Below are 19,538 nucleotides of genomic sequence, written 5' to 3' on the forward strand. Positions count from 1 at the left end.
TATTAATTAATTTTAACTCTTTTATCCAAGTATTTTATGATGATATTTTATTCTGAATAAAAATTTTGGTATGATTAAAAGGTGTCACTTGATAAATTATATCAAATTAGCTCAAATTCTTTTATAAAAGATATCCAAACTAAAATGATATAAACTCAAATTATATTTAAGCCTCGTTTATTTGCTGAAAAGTAGTTTCCTTTTGGAAAGTGAATTCCAATAAAATATTTTCAATATTTGGTAGTGTAATGAAAAATGAGCTGGAAAATACTTTTCAGTATTTGGTTATGTCATGAAAAATAAGCTGAAAAATAACTTATTAATATTTTATTTTTCTCAAGTTTATTAAAATAATGAAAAATAAATCTTACATATTTTATTTTTCTTTGTGTTTTTAATTTTTGTTTTTAGATGTTATTAATAATTATTTATTTATTTATTAGTACACATAATTATTAGTTTATTTAACTACATATGTGCATAAAAAATTTTAACTACAAAAATACATTGAAAAAATCTATATATATAATTTTTCATGAAAAATAAGAATATTTAACCTATTGAACTAGTATTACTAGACTACAAGGACTAGGTTCTAATATTTTTATTTTTATTGTTCTTTGTTATACACGTCAATCTATGACATGGTGATTTGCTATTGGCTCATTTTTTCTGCCTTGTACTAGAGTTTTAGTTTCTTAATGGGTATTTTTTTGGTATATTATAACAGTGTTTTAGATAATTTTTTTCAATTCCATAAAATATTTTATAAATAACAATAAATTATATATATATATACATCATCAAATTATTTCAATTAATCATTACACACAATATCTATTTATTTAAATTAATGTTTTTATATAAAAATCATTTTATTCAACCTTTTTATTTCAAAAATTAATTAATTTTAACTCTTTTATCCAAGTATTTTATGATGATATTTTATTCTGAATAAAAATTTTGGTATGATTAAAAGGTGTCACTTGATAAATTATATCAAATTAGCTCAAATTCTTTTATAAAAGATATCCAAACTAAAATGATATAAACTCAAATTATATTTAAACCCCGTTTTATTTGCTGGAAAGTAGTTTCCTTTTAGAAAGTAAATTCCGGGAAAGTGAATTTCAAGAAAATATTTTTCAATAATTGGTAGTGTAATGAAAAATGAGCTGAAAAATACTTCTCAGTATTTAGTTATGTCATGGAAAATAAGTTGAAAAATAACTTATTAATATTTTATTTTTCTCAAGTTTACTAAAATAATGAAAAACAAATCTTACAAATTAAAAAGTTGAATGAAATGAAATTGAAAAAAAAATATAATTTCATAAATTATCTCAAATAAAATAAATAATAATCAAAATAATAGAGATCAAATCTAAAAAATTAAAAAAAAATGAAAGATGAAGAAATTAAAATAATAATAATCAACATTTCATAAATTATTTCAAATAAAATAAATAACAATCAAAAGAATGAGGACCAAATTTGATAGATAAAAAATTTCAATAAAAAATGATAAGGAAAAAACAAATAGCAATTATAAAAATAAGGACCAAAGTTAATATAAAAAATAAATTTTAAGAGGTGAAATTAAAAAATTAATATTCAAAACAAAATATACATAGCAATCAAAAGTTTGAGAATTAAATTTAATATAATCAGTAAATAATAATATTTTTAAAATTTTTTATAATTTTCGGAAAGTGTTTTCCCCTCAAATTTTTCAGGAAAACACTTTCCTGAAAACTAAGCCAAATTTTTCTTTTACTGGAAAATGTTTTCCATTGAACAACTTTTATAATAGCAAACAAACACAAGAGAGTTTGGAAAGTGATTTCCCGGAAACCACTTTTCGGAAAACAAACATAGCTAAAAGGAAAACACTTTCCTGAAAACCAAGCCAACTTTTTCTTTTACTGGAAAGTATTTTCCATTGAACAACTTTTATAATAGCAAACAAACACAAGAAAGTTTGGAAAGTGATTTCCCGGAAACCACTTTCCGGAAAACAAACATAGCTAAAAGGAAAACACTTTCCTGAAAATCAAGCCAACTTTTTCTTTGACTGGAAAGTGTTTTTTGTTGACTAACTTTTTCAATGACAAATAAACACAGGAAAATTTAAAAAATAATTTCCTAAAAACTACTTTCCGGAAAACAATCATGGCCTTACAAGATTATAATATGTTAACAAACTTTACAATACATATTAAAGAACTCTAAAACGCGTGGTGTTTTCACTGTAGCAGTTTTTTTTTTCTGCTTTTTTTTTTTTTTTTTTTTTTTTTTGCTTTTTTTTTCTGAAGCATTTTTTTTTCCTACTTTTGTTTCTTCTTCATTTTTTTTACATGTTTTTTTTCATTTTTTTTTACCCAAAATTGACTCTCTTTTTTCTTTTTTTTAATTTTTTTTCAAAATTATCTTTGCTAATTTTTTTAAATATTGAGCTGGTTGAAAATTTAACTATGTATCTTTTTTCTTTAAAACATTGTGGATTGCTATAATGTACTCATACATTTTTTTTTTTTTCATTTGTTTATTTTTTTTTTAAATGGTCTTTGTAGATTTTATTTTTTTTATATTGCATTGGTTAAGAATTTAGCTTTGTAGTTTTTTTTTTTTTTAAATATGGATTACTACAGTGTTTCCCTACATAGTTTTTGTTTTGCTGCAGTGTTCTCCACATATTTGTTTAGAAAAATATCTTTATCGAATTTATTTTTTCAATATTGAGTTGGCTGATAATCTAGCTTTAGCTTTCCCCACATGTTTTTTTTTTATTTCTTTTTTCTTTTTTCCACAATTGTCATTTTTTACATATTTTTTTTTATTTTTTTCAGAATTATTTTTGTTGATTTTACTTTTTTTGCTATTGAGCAGGTTGAACCTTTTAGTTTTTTTGGTTTTTTCTTTAAAACACTGTAGCTTTCCCCGCGTGTTTTTTTCTAGCTTTTGTTTCCTTTTTTTTACATGTTTCTTTTTTCATTTCTTTTACCCAAAATTGACTCTTTTTTTTTTTTTTTAAATAGTCTTTGTCAGGTTCTTTTATATATTGAGTTGGTTGAGAACTTAGCTTTTTAGTTTTTTTTTTTTTTTTAAAAAAAAAAACACTATGAATTGCTACAATGTTTCCCTTACATGGTTTTTGTCTGGCTGCAGTGTTTCCCACACATGTTTTTTTTAAAAAATTATCTTTGTCAAATTTATTTTTTCAATATTGAATTGGTTGAGAATTTAGCTTTAGCTTTCCTCACGTTTTTTTTTTTTCCCAAAATTGTCTTTCTTCTTTATATATATATATATATATATATATATTTTTTTTTTTCATAATTATTTTTGTTGATTTTTTTTTTTTTACTATTGGGCTGATTTATAATTTAGTTTTTTTAATTTTTTTTTCTTTAAAACACTAGATTGCTGTAGTATTTCTCTACATGGATTTTTTATTAAATAATTTTTTTTTCAGAATTATCTTTGTCGATTTTATTTTTTTCATATTAAGCTAATTGAGAATTTAGCTTTATAGTTATTTAAAACACTGTAGATTGCTACAGTGTTTTCCCACATAATTTTTGCCTTACTACAGTGTTTCCCTACATATTTTTTTTATTGATGTTTTTTTTTTCAAATATGTTTTTGTCAAATTTATTTTTTTCATACTGAACCGGTTAATAATTTGGCTTTTTTTTCCTTAAAACATCGTTGATTGTTACAGTGTTTTCCCATATGCTTTTTTTTCTTATGTTTTTTTTTTTAAATTGTCTTTGTCATTTTTATTGTTTTTGATATTGAGCTGGTTAAAAATTACAACTGTAGATTTTCTCATTGAACACTATAGATTGTTATAGTGTTTCCCTGGATGTTTTTTTTCCTTTCGTTTTTTTTTTATATTTGTCAAAATTATCTTTATTGATTTTTTTTTTTAATATTGAGCTGGTTGATAATTATAGTTGTATATTTCCTCACAAAACACTACAGATTGCTACAGTGTTTTTTTAAATGATTTTAGTATTTAGCTGGTTGAAAATTTAGCTTTAACTTTCCCTACATGTTTTTTTTTTTATTTTTTGCTTTTTGTTCTTCCAAAATTGTCATCTTCTTTTTTTCATTGTTTTTTTTTTTGTTTTTTTTCATAATTTTTTTTGTCGATTTTTTTTTTTAATATTGAGCTGGTTGAGAATATAGCTTTGTAGTTTTTTTCCTTTAAAATATTGTGGATGGTAACAGTTTTTTTTTATATGACTTTTTACACAAATCCACAATAATACACAAGCATGCTACAAGCCCGCGGCATTGCATGAGCATGGCACGCCTTTTACTAATATATTTACTTATTAATATATTATATTATTATATTGTGTTATATTATATTGTATTATATAACTATTTTTTCCTTTTTTTTCTCTTTTTAATTTTTTTTTAATGAATTTTTTTTGTTTGATTTAGTTTGTTAATGTTAATTTTTTTTTTATTTAGTTATCAGATTTTCATGATACGGATCTCGGGTTTGATGGGTTGGCCTGATTTGACAAGTTATTTTTTTCATTTAGTTTAGTTTGTTAAAGTTAATTTTTTTCTATTTAATTATCAGACTTTCATACTTTCATGACACGTGTCCTGGGCTTGACGGGTTAACTTGGTTTGATGGGTTAACCCAGTTAATTCTGAGTAAATCCATCATTTTTTTTCTATTTAGTTATCAAACTTTCATGATGTGAATCCCAGGTTTTACAGGATAACTTGGTTTAAAGAGTTAACCCAATTAATTTAATTTTTTTTCTTTTTCTTCATTAGTTTTTCCCTTTATATTGATTTTTTTTTCTTTGTTTCTTTTTGAATTAATCTATTTAATTATCACACTTTTATTACACGACTTTATAGCTAGACCCACATCCAATATTCTTGGGTTCGGTGTTGCAGTCATGCTCACTTAAATTTGGATCATGCAAGTTTAATTTTATTATTAATATTATAAATATTACTTTTAGGTCAGACGTTGCAGCCAAATCCAAGATTCTTGGATATAGCTTTACAGAAAAACCTAAGATTTTTAAATTTTTATTTGTTTTAATATTTTTTATGCAAAAAAAATAACTCGCGGCATCGCGCACGGGTCAAGTATCTAGATATTGATATTCATCGTCTTTTTGGGCTAGAATCGGCAACGACCCTCCATTGCCGCCGTGGTACAAACATGGCCATTGGAAGCTAATGGGGAAAGATTTCGAACATGTTAAAAGAATTTTAATTTGTTTTTTAAAAAAAAATTATTATATTTTATTTTAAATTAATATTTTTTTTATATTTTCAAATCATTTTAATATATTAATATCAAAAATAATTTTTTAAAAATAAAAAAATATTATTTTAATACATTTTTAAGTTAAAAACACTAAAATAATACAACAATTACCATACTCAAAGGGGAAAAAAAAAGAAGAAGATTTGGAAGCACTAATCAAAAACAACCTTGAAATATTCCTATTTATACTCTATAGTACGAATCTAGATATATTTTCCATGAGGGTAGACTCACGCTAGCTCTGAACTCGATTGAAACATATGCTGAAGCAAGGGCACCCCATGAGAAACTAGCCTCCATTTATCCATTGTTCTTTCTTATTTATGACTGGAGAAAATAATGTCATTTAGTCACGAACGAGAGTTTTTATGAAGGCCTTCCATTTCTTCTCTTCGGTGGATCCTAATTTCCTTCATCTCATCAGCAATCTATGACTAAAGCTTCGTTTGGTAGGCCCTACACTTGGAGAAAAGCAGATGCTCTATCACAGAAAAAGGGGTAAAAAACGATTATAAGAGAAGCACATCTTTTCCAGATGCTCTTGTAATTAGCTAAAAAGGCTGCGGTGCTTGATTTATAGGGCACATCACGGCCAAACAGACTCTAAAGTATGTGCATCTCACCAAATTACTCTAAACTAAGAAAATACAGAACAACATTATATCCTTGAAAACAAAAGGAATAGCAAATGCATGTAACAATACTCTTGATTTTATGGGGGCCCAGTACAGCAAAATACCTAGTAGCAACATACCTAGGACGGTCCTGCCATTTTATTGAAGGTGTATCTGTACCAGCTGAAGCAAATCATTTTCTTTGGCTTTTGATAGATTACAAACCCTTTCGCCTAGTGGCATTAGCTGGAAACATCTTCAATTCTTTTTTGATGATTTTATCATAAAGTGTTGTCATAAAAAATTATTGTGAACACTAATTAACTCTTTTTTTTATTTGATGGTGATGATTACTTGTCACATTACTACAGAAAAGAATTTAATCTGGTCCCATCCATGTATAGTCAGAACCAAGTGTTCAATCTAAAAGATATTCATGAAGTAAGAACAGTTCTAAACAAAATTTGGAGAGACAAATAAAATCCAATGGGTTAAACTACTAGAAAAGGATAAACTCCAAAAGTTGTATTACCTTCATCTCCTTCAGTTCTAGACTAGCCTTTTGTCATCCAATGAGATTTTAAGGCTTTTGACATCATGTGCTTCTTGGACAAGATCTCAGCAATGCGTTGCTGACCAAATAAGTGTGCATTCTTAAGGATCAGGTTTCTTGTTGATGAATCAACAACATAACCTTGGCCTCGCATCCATTGTAGCAATTGTAGAAGCAAGTCCTTCTTTTCAGGTTGAGCAATGTAACGTGACACGGCCATCTGAAATAGTCGCTGAGAAACAGAAGACAACTGATTATGCTGAAAAGTGACTTATATTATAGGATAAGAGATGGAAAAGGAGAAAGGGAAATTGGATTCTGAATTAGCATGCACATATCAGCTAGTCTAGTTATATTCCTGAAGAGTTAATGCAATTGCTGACTTCGGGAAATTGCAAGCTCTAATGTGTGCATGCCCAACTTTTGTAGTGATTCATTCCTTTACAAGTCTTTTTCTTGTAATATGTGGGATACTTAGGATATTATTGTTATTTATTTGGATATATTTCCTATTTAGCAAATTTATACATTCTATTAGGAAGGGCAGTTTTAGGCTTTGATTGTCACTTTGTGAGGACCTCATCATGTTTTTCTTTGTTTTTTTTGTGGATCTTAGAAACTTGTTTCTTGTGGATTCAGAAAACACCCACTCGAGGAATTAAGGGTTTCCTAATGCATTGAAAACCTCCTTGAATTCTCTCCATCTTGCTCTACAGCACTTGGTATAAGAGCCTTTAATTTCATTGCTATAAAATTTGAGAAAACCCAATTTCTATGCTGCTATCGGAAAGCCTTCTTTACCACTTTCTACATCATCTAGTGGAATTGATAAAAGTTTCGACCTACTCAATTACCCAAATTAATGCCTGCCTTTAGCTTACAGAACTACTCGGACTGTAATTGAAGCATGCATGGATTTACATATTTATTCATGGCATGGATTTTGTTACGCACATGATCGGACTTTTGTGTGCGAGTTGTTAAAAAAACAATCTGGTTATACTAGATGTCTTATGTTCCGTTGGAAAAACAAAATTCAGGGAGGGAAGGAAAAAACAGATGAATTGGAATTTTGATCATGTTGAAAAGCCAACTAGCATTTACAATTCGCAAGATGCATTCATCTGTATCATAGATTCCCCACAGCCTAACATGCATCATGAGTTCAGCATAGTAATATGAATTAGAAGTAATGAACAAAACTGCAAGCTTCCCCTCAAACAAAAACAAACAAAATATTTACTGATATAATTTCATACAAGTCCATCATAGTTACCTGATCTATCTTGTATCCAGAACCATGAATAACCTTCAGAACATCATTTATCAAATTGATGTTACCAAGCTTCACAAATGATTTTGCAAACTTCTTAATTGCAGCTGAAGATATAAATTTTGCATTATCCTGAGAAGAAGGTTTTAAGAAAACAATCAACACAAGGACAGATCATGCATGTATCCAATTTATTTCCAAGAAAGTATAGCATACCTTAACTACTACATAAGCGTCTTTGAGAAGCTTTCCAGCAATAAGAATGTGTAAAATTTTCTCATGAAAGGCTTTACACATTGTTCTTTTGCTATACTTCAACATACTATAAACTGAAAAGGCTTCTGAATGAGCTTTAATCTTACCAAGATGGAAAACCAACGAAGAACAAAGCTCCTGGACAAGAATAGACGTTAAAAGTTTTAGAGTCGCAATCCTTCACTTAAATTTATTGATTCTAAATTACAATTTGCAGCCCATTTTCGGAGGTCACTAGGAAGTATGGAATCAATTTCAAGCTCATTATAGCAATCTCTTATGTATATGTATGTATGTATATGAAAGAAGAATAAGCATAACAAGATACATATACATTAAGTTCAGATCAATTAAGATTGAAGTGGCTGTATCATACCAAAAGAAAAACTCACCTCTCTGGAAACTCAATGTGTGTTTAATTGTTGTTTGATCAAGGAACATGTGTCTATGATAGTCTTAGATGGATGGTTTTTGGTAAGCATGGGCAGGACAGTAACTTCTGGCATGCTGCTGCAAACAGCAGTACTTTGGAAATTTTATGATTTTGCAGAAGGCCAAGGTTTTGTTTTGGAAATTCACGTCTTAGTCATCAATGCCTTATTGTTCCCATTTAACTGTTTTTCTGATCAAGGAAATGTAGATACATTCTTCTTCAGAAGTCATAGAGTTACATTCTCTATAAATAGAAATGCAATGTCTTATTTTTCATTATTCATAAAATAAAATTGAGTTTTTATAGCTAAGGCTTAATGATGCAGATGAAAAAAAGAAGCTGAATTTGTGTTTTCTATTGTGATTTCCATAAACAAGGGTGTTTCTGTGATTACTAGATTTTCTGGAAAATCTGGAAAGTTTTCTAGTTCTAGCTTCTATTTTCTATATAGCATTTTATTAGTGCTGAAGCAATTCGCTTTATCAAGTTTAATAGATGATTAGTATTTTCTTATATAGGAATACGAATCCTTGTTGGACTTGAGCTATTAGTAACTTTATATTAAGGTTATGCAATGTTCAACAGAGAATCGATATATGAGTAAATTCCAACAATTTGTTGAGATTGTGTGACTCGATCTTTCCCTTAGGGTGACTCGTAAGAACCCTAGGTGTGAAGCTTAGGTTTTCCACCCTCTAGGTGTGACTTCTAGAAACACTACTAGTGTGGCTCTATTAGTTTATAAAATTTTCAGAAAACAAAGTAACAAACCCCATCAATCTAACCTTAAAAACACCCATCAATATTAGTCCTAACCAACCTCTGAAAGTTAGATCTAGAACAGCCCCCAAAAGCTATCTTGCATCACTTAGTGCCTAGAGTTTTTCTTCCTTCTCTTATTATATAATTAGGAGTTAAATAGAGATGCAATGTCCTACTTTTCATATCGATGAGTTACGGAATAAAATTGAGATTTTAAAGATATTTTGAAGGCTCAATGCCTAGAGTTGTTCTTCCTCTCTCACTCTTATATTTTACTCTTCTTCCTTCTTGCTTAAAAATCACCAGATACAATACCCCTAGTTAGTATGTTAACAGCCTTATTCCAAACCAATTTCTTCCAAAACAAGTCAAATTCGACCGAATTCTACATATAACAAACCCCAACTCACCATGAATCTTTTGCGGGACACAATGCCAAAGCTATCCTACATCCAATTCCTAAGAACTAAAGCAACCCCTTCCCTCCCCACCCCACTCATGTAATTTTCTTTCTAGCATGCACTATTTTTCCAAGTTATCATCATGGTTCCCAATGCTTAGATTTTCTCAAAATTTAAGAAATTTCAAAAAAAAAAAATGGAATCCTAAAAGCAAGGTTGCATCAATGGAATCAAAGATGGATGGGATAAAAACAAAATTGGCAATGACAGATAATACAAAAACATTGGATAATCTATCCGGTCCAATTTTTGGTAAAAGAAACCCGTGGAAACTGACACTGTTCAACAGCTAGTTCTCCCTCACATATGCAAATAACATCGTTTTACCTCGTCCACAGCAGCTGCAGGTTGATTTTCATATTGCTGTCCAAAGAGATAACTTTTAGCCTTATAATTCTTTGCAACAACAATGTTTTAATCGAGAGAGTGGAAGCATGATCACTGATTCAATAGTCAATAATATCAGAGACTTTTTTCGGTGCTGCATCTTTATCATTTCTATCTTGCAAGACAAGAAAGGGTAATTAATGAAGTACACTTATGCTTTTGCATGATTATGTCCAATTTGATATCACTAACATTAAAGCCTTCCAATTGTATTAGAAAGAGAACAAATGGATAAATAGATGAAAGTTGGTTAAAATAAAAAACAAACATACCTCTGCAGGTTGATGGCCTTTCCTATGCATGTCTTCCATGGTCTGGTAAGCAAGCATATATAACTTCTCCTTGCAGAAATATTTGATCAGAATATGAAAAGTATTATAGTCAGGACTGATTGCCAATTCATCCATTTTCCTCATTGTTCGCATCACGCTCTCCATTTCACCTGCTCTACAGTAGGCACATAGAATTGCATTCGATATAGCTACATCATATTTATCATACTTGGCTTCAAACTCCTCTGCCAACTCCTTTGCCTCTTCAAAAAGCCCACCTCGGCAAAATGATGAAATCATTATACTGTAGGAATAGCCACCTGAAGGTAGGGAAAAGGATTAATGTTCACAAAGTGTAATAAAACAGCAGAATGTATAGCTTGTAGAAGCATGCACAAAATGTTCTAGCAATCTTACAATGTAACAAAATGTAGTCATGAACAAACAGTTCAGACAGCTTATAAAACAAACCAAATGGTCAAACAAAGTCACACTTTAACAGTGGTGCAGGTTAAAATAAACCATGCACCAAGCATCATATTTTAGTGAACTGCTTGTAGCAACCTTGGCTACCAATCTCTGAACAGCTCAGAACTTTAGACGCTAGGGTAAAACATAAAATCAAATCCTAAAAGAATAAACCAAAAAAAAAAAAGTAAAGTCTTTCATGAATCCATTGCCAAATCATCTCAATCCCAAAATGATGAAACAGAATTAACCAGGATTGTCAAGATGAAAACAACACACTCAACGAAGACCATATATATTAAGCTAAATATGCTTCCACTTAGTTTAAGCCAAAACACTTACAGATTAACCCTATGGGTAAATAAATGGCATTTAAGCTTTTTATTCAAACTAACATAACCAGTATACCGAATTCATAATCACAGATGTTTTGGGTATGTAACTGATAAGAATTGTAAAATGCCCAACAATATCACATAGATTATATACCAGGTTTAACACATTTTTCCTTCATTTCATTGAAAACTGATCTTGCTTCATCTATACACCCAGTCTTGGCAAGGCCATCCATCAATAAACAGTAGGGCATCTGCAAATATATTTTCATGTATTGAGATAAAGAAGCATAGTAAAAAGAAATAAAAAAAAAGGATGGCTGTAGCTAAAGAAGCATATTTTACTGCAGCTTGTAATGGAGGCAGTTTTAACAAGTATAGAGCATATAAAAATCATACAGAACAAATTTCTGATAATAAATCTTGAATTCAATATCCTCTTAAGAACATTAAATAGTGGCACCAACGACACAGGCATTCTTTGAAATGCAACATATGTATCTTTCTCTTGGAAATAAACCTAAAGAAAAACTTTTTTCCATAGATAATTAATGATTTTTGTGATGAATGCTTGGGATTTAAAATGAAAAAAAAATATTAACAATTTCATCAAGCAAGCATTAAAAAATTATATAAGAGATGTGCAGAAGAAAAAACTAATGAAAAGCATAGAATCTGGAAATTATTGAACCTGAACACAACTTGTTGATACAATTTCTTCACTCTAAATTTCCATCTAAAAAATAAGAGATAGAAAATACAGCTTTGATGAGACATAAACATGTCAGTTTGAGCTTTATTTACCTCATCTTTCGCAAAGCCCAAAGTGTCCAGTTCTACCAGAAGGTCTCTAGATTTTTCAAACAAGCGTCCTCTTACATATACCTTTAGCTGAGTTGTCAACATTACCTGCAAGCATTTTCAGAATGATAAACATGGATGCCAAAGGTTTAGTGAGTGATTTATTTGTTGACAAAAAAGAAAACCATATAAGAAAAATAGTCCAAGGAAAAAAAGGGCAGAAAACAAGATCAAGATAAGGTCCTTGATGTTCATCTTTTATTTGAAAAATAAAGAAAATATATCAAATCAAAAGTTATAAGCAACACAATATACCAAATAAATATTAAAAAAAAAAATGGATCTGCAACAAGAAGAAAATGAAAGAAGCTATGAAGTATTGTTCAACAACAAGAATACCATTGACCTCAATTAGATATTTTATGGTCAAATTTCCTCTTAACTACAACAAAGGCATCATGATAAGGAAAAAAGTGTTTGTTCATTACTGCTTCCACAAGTATAACCATTGAAATCTAGCATTAGAATTAAATCTAGAAAATAGTGTTTGATAAATGTAATTTTTTTTTATGATCTATTTAGGAAAGGCTATATATTACTTTTTTCTGATTTTCTATAATTATTGTTATTATTTGAAACAACATCATTTCAGAACAACTGGAAGCAATGAGTATATGATTCTATTATATTTATTGCAATGGAAACAAGCACGGATATGCCACAACTAAAAACTCATGGCAAGAAAAAAATGAAACAAACCTTATTTGGTACTAACCCTGAACATTTCATGTCCAGCACCAACTCCTCAGCCTTCTTGTAGTCTCCACCAGAAGCGTAAGCATTGAGTAACGAGCTATAATGATATATATTAGGTGAGTGACCCTCATCCTTCATCTGGTTAAAATAGCTTTGCGCTTCTTCGCACCGATTATTTGAAGCACAAACCGCCAAAAGTGTCCCATACATTACACTGTCCATCTGCAGTCCATTGTAATTCAGTTCCTGAACCAGATCCAATGCTTTAGAATACCCATCTTTGACTTTCATGCACCCTGCTAGCAGCTAAGATAAAAAAAAAAAAGTGGTGGTGGTGAAAGAAAGATATCAGAAAAATTAGTATGCAAGAAAATCTTAAATTGCCCAATAGATTAAAAGCTGCCATCTAGCTGAACCTATATAGAGTAAATATTTAACCATATCAATTATCAGTCAGCACGTTATCTCTTTCTGCAGTGGGATTGGATCATGGCTCAACCAACTTAAAAAAAATGAAAACGAAATTTTGACAGATGCAGTTTTAGTCTAAATCATACATCCGCACATGCATATATAAAGTTGCATATAACTGATCACATTCCCATGTAGACATACAGGCACATTATTATGCATGGGTTTGTTACGTGGTACCAGATAAACCATTAAATAATGTTTTTCTTAAAGATATGAAGATTATGTGTTTAACTCTAGCTCTAAAACAGGAGGAATGTTTTGAGACCCATACTTATATAATTAGAGTGATAGCGTCCACCATAACAAGGAATTCTATATTCATTTATTTGGCTGTAGTTGCAAACTTAAATGACAAATGGTGTTTTTAAATTTTACATACCGTACTATATGTAATAGCATCTGGTATTAGACCATTGTGCTTCATCTTACGAAACAATTTCATACTGCTATCAAACTTGCCATTCCTGACCAGGCATCTAAGAACTGAATTACATATGAAGACATTATTTTTTGTTGATTCATCAGGAATGCTGTTGTATATTTCTAACGCCTTTGCAGGGTTTAGACTTGTCCCTGTGAACTTTATATAACTGCTATAAGATGAAGCACTGATTTTGCTGTGCTGTTGCATCCAGTCAAAGAGCTGCAATTGTCACAAAAGTAAAACAAACAAGAATAATTTCAACTAGAGGGAAAGAGAAATGACTGAAGTTATTGATTGTGTTAAAAAACAATATAAAAACTCAATTGGCATGCATGTGCACGCACATAGAGGGAGAGAGAGAGAGAGAGAGTTACAGTAACACACAAGTCCTTTAGGCAAATGAAATAAATTCTAAATGGAAAATTCTCAGCACAGAATTAGTAGAAATTAGATTGAAGAGCTGTAAAAACAATCAACCAATAATTCTAGCTAAAATCCTTTTGTGGTGAAGACAAAAATGACTGATCAAAATAGGGGGGGGGGGGACATGTTTCTAATTATGGTTAAAGTACAATGCTATTAGTGAATACTGGTATCATGACATTGAAGAAAAACGGTTTGACACCTGAGAACTAAAGCATTCTGCTGCATTCAATTACAAGAGGGACCCATATGATTCCATGCATTCTTAATAGATAACTTTAGCTTATTTTATACAAAACCATAAAATTGGTTGATGTAGTTACATGAACTTATTAATGATCTACTCTTATCAAGTACCTAAGCATGTCTCTTCTTGGGTTACTGATTCTACCCACACCCAAAAGTATCAAAAAATAAATAAATAAAAATAGGTAGAATCAATAGTGCAAAATTTTGATATTCAATTAAATTATATGCAATTGAAAGATATGAAGTTGGATACACTATAATTCCCCACTATGGCACAACTCATCTCATTTCCACTTTCTTAAAGTTATTTTTAATTGACAGACTTTTAGAAAGTTTGACCACTGGTGGCAGTCATCCTCCTATGCCAACTGGCTATGATTCCAAATAATGGGAAACTGCAATAAAAACTGAGAGCAAATTGAGTTGTTGATGATTATTATGCCCCAATTAGTCTGATTCCATGTAAGCCTTAACTCTGCCCTTACATGCAGCTCTCAACACATCATGTTGAATGAAAATTACCCATTTATTTTTAAAAAAAGAAGGTACAATAGGAAGCGAAATAATAAAGATAATGTATGGTGTCAATTATTGTTCTTGTTATTGGACACCATAATTTCATCACTTTTTCTGTGTTTCTAGAATATTTAACAAGTCTATAATAGGTGCTGACACCATTGGAAGGGAAAAAATGTACCAAAAGAGTTCTAGGGTTAGGACAATAAATCTACAGAAAATTTTCTTCTAATCCAGGACTGGTAGTCCAAGGGGACTCAACTTATTATTGAAAGCATATCATGGAAGAATCAAATATAAGAATATGACAAAAATGATAAAAATGCGTTTCACCTTGAGAGGAGCTGCACCAGTGAAAAGTTATGATTTAAAGTACATGAGAAAAGACAAAACCAAGAAACAAATAGATGACACGTTAACAGCATAATGAAGTTAGTCATGTCGAAGCATGTATACATGCAAGAAACATGAGAATCAGAATCATTGAAACAGAAGAAATTTCAAAGTATAAACCCATGCAGAGCAGCAATAGTTAGCTTATTAAAACCAAGTGTTGCAGTGTTCAGGTAGCAATACCTGAGAAAGATCCTGCCATCTGCTTTGCTGCCCAAAATTCCGCAAAATGACATTCAAGTCTTGGACCTTCAACACCCCTCCAAATCTGTACAATGAGTAATATACAGACTGTTTCATTTACATCAAACAACTCTAGTAACAAATCAAAGAAATAAAAGGAATAATTTAAGATGGAACTAATCAGAAATAAATTCAAGTGAAAAACAACCAGATTTCTTTGAGTCCTCGTTTTGATGTTTTGGCAGCCCAAATCCCCCATTAATGTAATGGAGGCCCTTCTTCCAACCCCCCACCCCCAACCCAAGCAAAAACGAGAGAAGATCAGTTTATCAATAACAATGAGATTAGTGTCCCCACTGTGAACCATGGTATATTATGGAAGTACAAGCTCACTGACTGTGACTAGTGTAGATAAAGGGTCTTTTAATGGTACAAGGGTGAGGTAGTGTTGTGGTATAGTTATGCAGTAATGGAGAAAAGAAGTTGTAGAGAGTAAGAGATGGAATTAGAGAGAAAAATTCTCAGGTGAATCTTGTCAAAAGCTGCCAAATGAGGAAATTGATATGGTATTTATAGATATTCATTGGAACTTTAGCAATGCAAGGGACGAGATGAATTCTGATCAACACAAGGATGGATAAACAAGTCGAACAGTGATGATTTTTTGTGCATTATAGGATCCATCATACAATAGCAGGAAATGTTGATGAAGAATCAAAGATAGTACTCATAGAATCAGTGAAATATAGTTATAATAAAGAAGAGTAGCAGGATTTTTATGCTAACCCCAAATGAGATGCAGATGCTAAGATGAATTTGTGGTGACACAAGAAAAGACTGGATAAGAAATGAGTGCATCTGCAGAATGGTGAAAGTAGCACATTTTGAGGATCATTCAGGGGCAAAATATTTCATCCATATCCAATGGGATCTTGGAGAGGAAGAGGGACCATGTTGAAGTACCGATTGTGAGAAGAGTATATGCAGAAAGGTGGAAACGGAACACGTTGAGGAGGGTTGTCCACGATAGTTGTAAGTTAAAATAAGGACTGTCCAAGATAGTTTGATCATGTCCAGTGTGAGCATTAGGAGAGCAATAATGAGCATATTGAAGAGATGAGTGAGAAAAAGGGGAAAGCAGACCAAAACTGATGTGTGTTGAAGTGATAAGGAATGATTTACCATCACAACAGGTTGCAAGAAGTTTAGCTAAAAACAGAAATGAATGAGGGAAATGGATTCATACTAGAAGCTTAATTTAGTAACATTGATTTTATGATCAATGTATCACTAATATAACAGATGCATAACACCAATTTACAGAAGTTTTCTTTTTTTATTAGAATCATTTAAAATCATGATTTCATGGGAAATTAACAAACAATTCCCCTTATCATAGTTTCATCAAAATCTGTCTGCACCGAGACAACCTCCAGGACATACCATCTCTAAGAATCTTAGCTAAGTTTCAAATAATTGGACAAAAAACAGTTCATATTCATAAGTTCTAGCTCTCAATCTTGATCTCCACGGCAAATATCACCCCAAGCCCAATACCTACCACTAAAAAATAAATTGTTCAATGAATTAACACGCCACCCCTTGCCTAATTTCAACCTTAAGGAACAATTCCCACAAAAGGGTTAATTTCTTAGAATTATAAGTTCCATGTATCATTCAGAGAATCCTTTTTTGTGCGATATCAAACAAGTAAAATCAAATACCACACAAAAGAAAGAAAGAAAGAAAAGGCATCACAGCAAAATTCCAGAACCCACAAAACCAGGCAAGTAGATAAAAAATTGCATTCAAAAGTTACCTTGGAAGGGTAAAAAACGATTAAAACCTAGTTCACATTTTCACTGAAAAGTAAAATCTTGGCACTCGCACTGCATTTTTACGGCATATTATCATTCAAGAATAAAAAAACAAAGGAAGGACCTTTGGAGAGCAGAATCCAAACGGGGTGATTGTTGAACTTGAAGAATGGCATTTTTTCTAGTCAAGTATGGCTTTGAGTAACGCCTTTGAGCGTCAACTGCACAGCCGTTTTGCGGGTCATTACAAGAGATATCGACAAGTGTTGGTGTTGGTGTTGCTGCTGCTGCAGAACTGCGTTGGCTGCCTCTGCCTCTGCCGCTGCCGCTGCCGCTGCTTCTGCTGGTGGTGGTGGTGGTGGTGGTGGTGGTGGTGGATACACGAGGAGTTAATGGGAAAGATAAGGGTGTTGGGCGGGGGTGGATATGGTGAAACCCTGTGTGCTTATAGGTGATAACTCCATTCTTCTGGGTTGGCATCAGCGAAGGCAGATTTTTTATTTTTATTTCTTCTGTGAAAGTAATTATAAAATATTCGTCCTTTAAAGAAGGGAAAATTGCAACTTTGGCAGACTTCCACCTTTTCAATTGCGCCAAGTACTTCATTTTCATTTTTTCTTTTTCTTTTTTCTTTGGCTATTTTTTCCTATTAGCACGGTATTTTTTAAAGATTGATAAAATAATATAATTTAAAAAAATCAGTGAAATAATATAGTTTATACATGTCATAGTTGGATCAAGATAACGCAATGTTTAACTTTATTGATATTTAAAATCATGACATTTTGAATAAATTATGAAATAGATTGTATAAATTATGATGAAGAGAGATGAAAGGGAAAAAAAAATAATTCAACAGACATTAAAATTCTAATTACAACTTTATTAATACAACCATGAAGATCTTGACAATACAAATTCAAAAATATTAAAAAGATCATCAATCATAATAGGAGTATAGCCATACTTGTCATCAAATGAAAGTAAGCCCCAGCATCTTGGAATTATAAGCATGGCACGCTTTTGGTTATTGTTTATGATATTTTTTTGTGTTTTTAAATTTGTTATTAAGTACTTTCTGGTTCTATAATCAAGGCTTTAATATCCTTCAAAGTTTTTTTATTCTTTTTTCTCTCTTCTCTTTACTTTCTTGTTATAATTTGTGTAGTTCATTTTATAACTCCTTTAAAATGTTGCATTTCTAATAACGACAAGGTTGTATATGTCGTGTTTTCCAATTATAACATATACAAATTATATTATTTTAATAGTTTGAAAAGGAAGTACTCAATTTACCTCCTTCTTATTGTATTTGTTTATATGGCCAACCCTCTACATAAACAGACTCTTAATTGCCTATAAAGTTTTTGTACATTCTAACATTGTTTAAGTGAGGGAGCATATGGCGTTTCAAGTCAAATTTATGACTGAATTTATTTTTTTTTCCCAGCTAAAAGATGCGGTTTCCCTACTGTTTTTGATTCTCTGTGTCAAGGATTAATAGTGTTTAAAAAATGAAAAAACATCATTTGATGTTTTCGGCACGAAAAGCTTTTGAAAAGCAATGTTACCGAAATACTGCCAAATATTTTTTCATTTTTAAAAAATCATTTTTGACATCAGCACAGTCAAAACGATCCAAAAAGTACAAACCGAACTGTTTAATTTTACCCATTTTAAAAAAAAAAGAATAAACACCTGTTTTTGCAATTCTTTGTGTCAAAGGATCTAAGTTGTCGTTACACTGCTCCAATTCATAATACTTTATATTTATATAAACAATAACAAAGACATTAAGTTTTTTTAGTGTATTACATAATTTACCCATTTCAAATTAGCTCTCAAGTTCATAAATTTTTGATCCAGTAACCTAAAAAATTATTTTGATCAAGTCATGGGTATTTTAATTACAATTATCAAAACTATAAGAATGAGAGTGCACTACTTCAAACTATAAGGATTGGTCACTACTCTTTAACCACCCAGCCACTCAAATGATCATCAAAACAATTATATTATCTTCCAGACAAATATTATTCGCCAAGAAGTATATTAAACTCAATTAAAATATAAAATTTTAAAATTTCAACTTTTTATCTATAACTTTTTATTCTAGCACATAAATCCTAAGTGCATTTTTATTCTTAATTTAATAAATGTTGATTTTTCACGCAAATTGTTGTTAGCATGCTCTATAAACAAAAATTTTCTAGAAAAGAAAAGAAAAATACCTTACCAAATGTAGATTTGACAAGTAAAATAAGTTAACTTGTGACTTAACCAACCCAGAATTTAAACCAATCTGAATTGAAAAAAAATTAATTTAAAAGGTGTTTGAAAACGTTATAGTGGTTGTTTTTTTATAATATTTTTAATTT

The 19,538-nt window shown here is 30.6% G+C and overlaps 1 protein-coding gene across 4 annotated transcripts; it reads right to left on the reverse strand.

Moving 5' to 3' along the window:
- Nucleotides 1–5,270: 5,270 nt before the first annotated feature.
- Nucleotides 5,271–17,706, reverse strand: LOC118046091 (pentatricopeptide repeat-containing protein At1g10910, chloroplastic). 4 transcript variants are annotated; one of them, XM_073408258.1, is made up of 11 exons: nucleotides 17,285–17,705; nucleotides 15,344–15,428; nucleotides 13,535–13,798; nucleotides 12,685–12,987; nucleotides 11,929–12,033; nucleotides 11,279–11,378; nucleotides 10,322–10,641; nucleotides 7,968–8,144; nucleotides 7,755–7,883; nucleotides 6,458–6,710; nucleotides 5,271–5,767 (listed from the first exon to the last, which is right to left on the reverse strand). In XM_073408258.1, the coding sequence occupies exons 1-10, from the start codon at nucleotides 17,638–17,640 to the stop codon at nucleotides 6,480–6,482; spliced, it is 2,070 nt and encodes a 689-aa protein (XP_073264359.1). In that variant the 5' UTR covers nucleotides 17,641–17,705; the 3' UTR covers nucleotides 5,271–5,767; nucleotides 6,458–6,479. The 4 variants fall into 4 exon arrangements, with proteins under 4 accessions (XP_073264359.1, XP_073264358.1, XP_034910750.1 ...); XM_073408257.1 differs by having other exon boundaries at nucleotides 5,271–5,792; XM_035054859.2 differs by lacking the exon at nucleotides 5,271–5,767 and having other exon boundaries at nucleotides 5,859–6,710.
- Nucleotides 17,707–19,538: the final 1,832 nt, after the last annotated feature.

This window comes from Populus alba, chromosome 3 (assembly GCF_005239225.2).
Source record: "Populus alba chromosome 3, ASM523922v2, whole genome shotgun sequence".
Taxonomy (NCBI): domain Eukaryota; kingdom Viridiplantae; phylum Streptophyta; class Magnoliopsida; order Malpighiales; family Salicaceae; genus Populus; species Populus alba.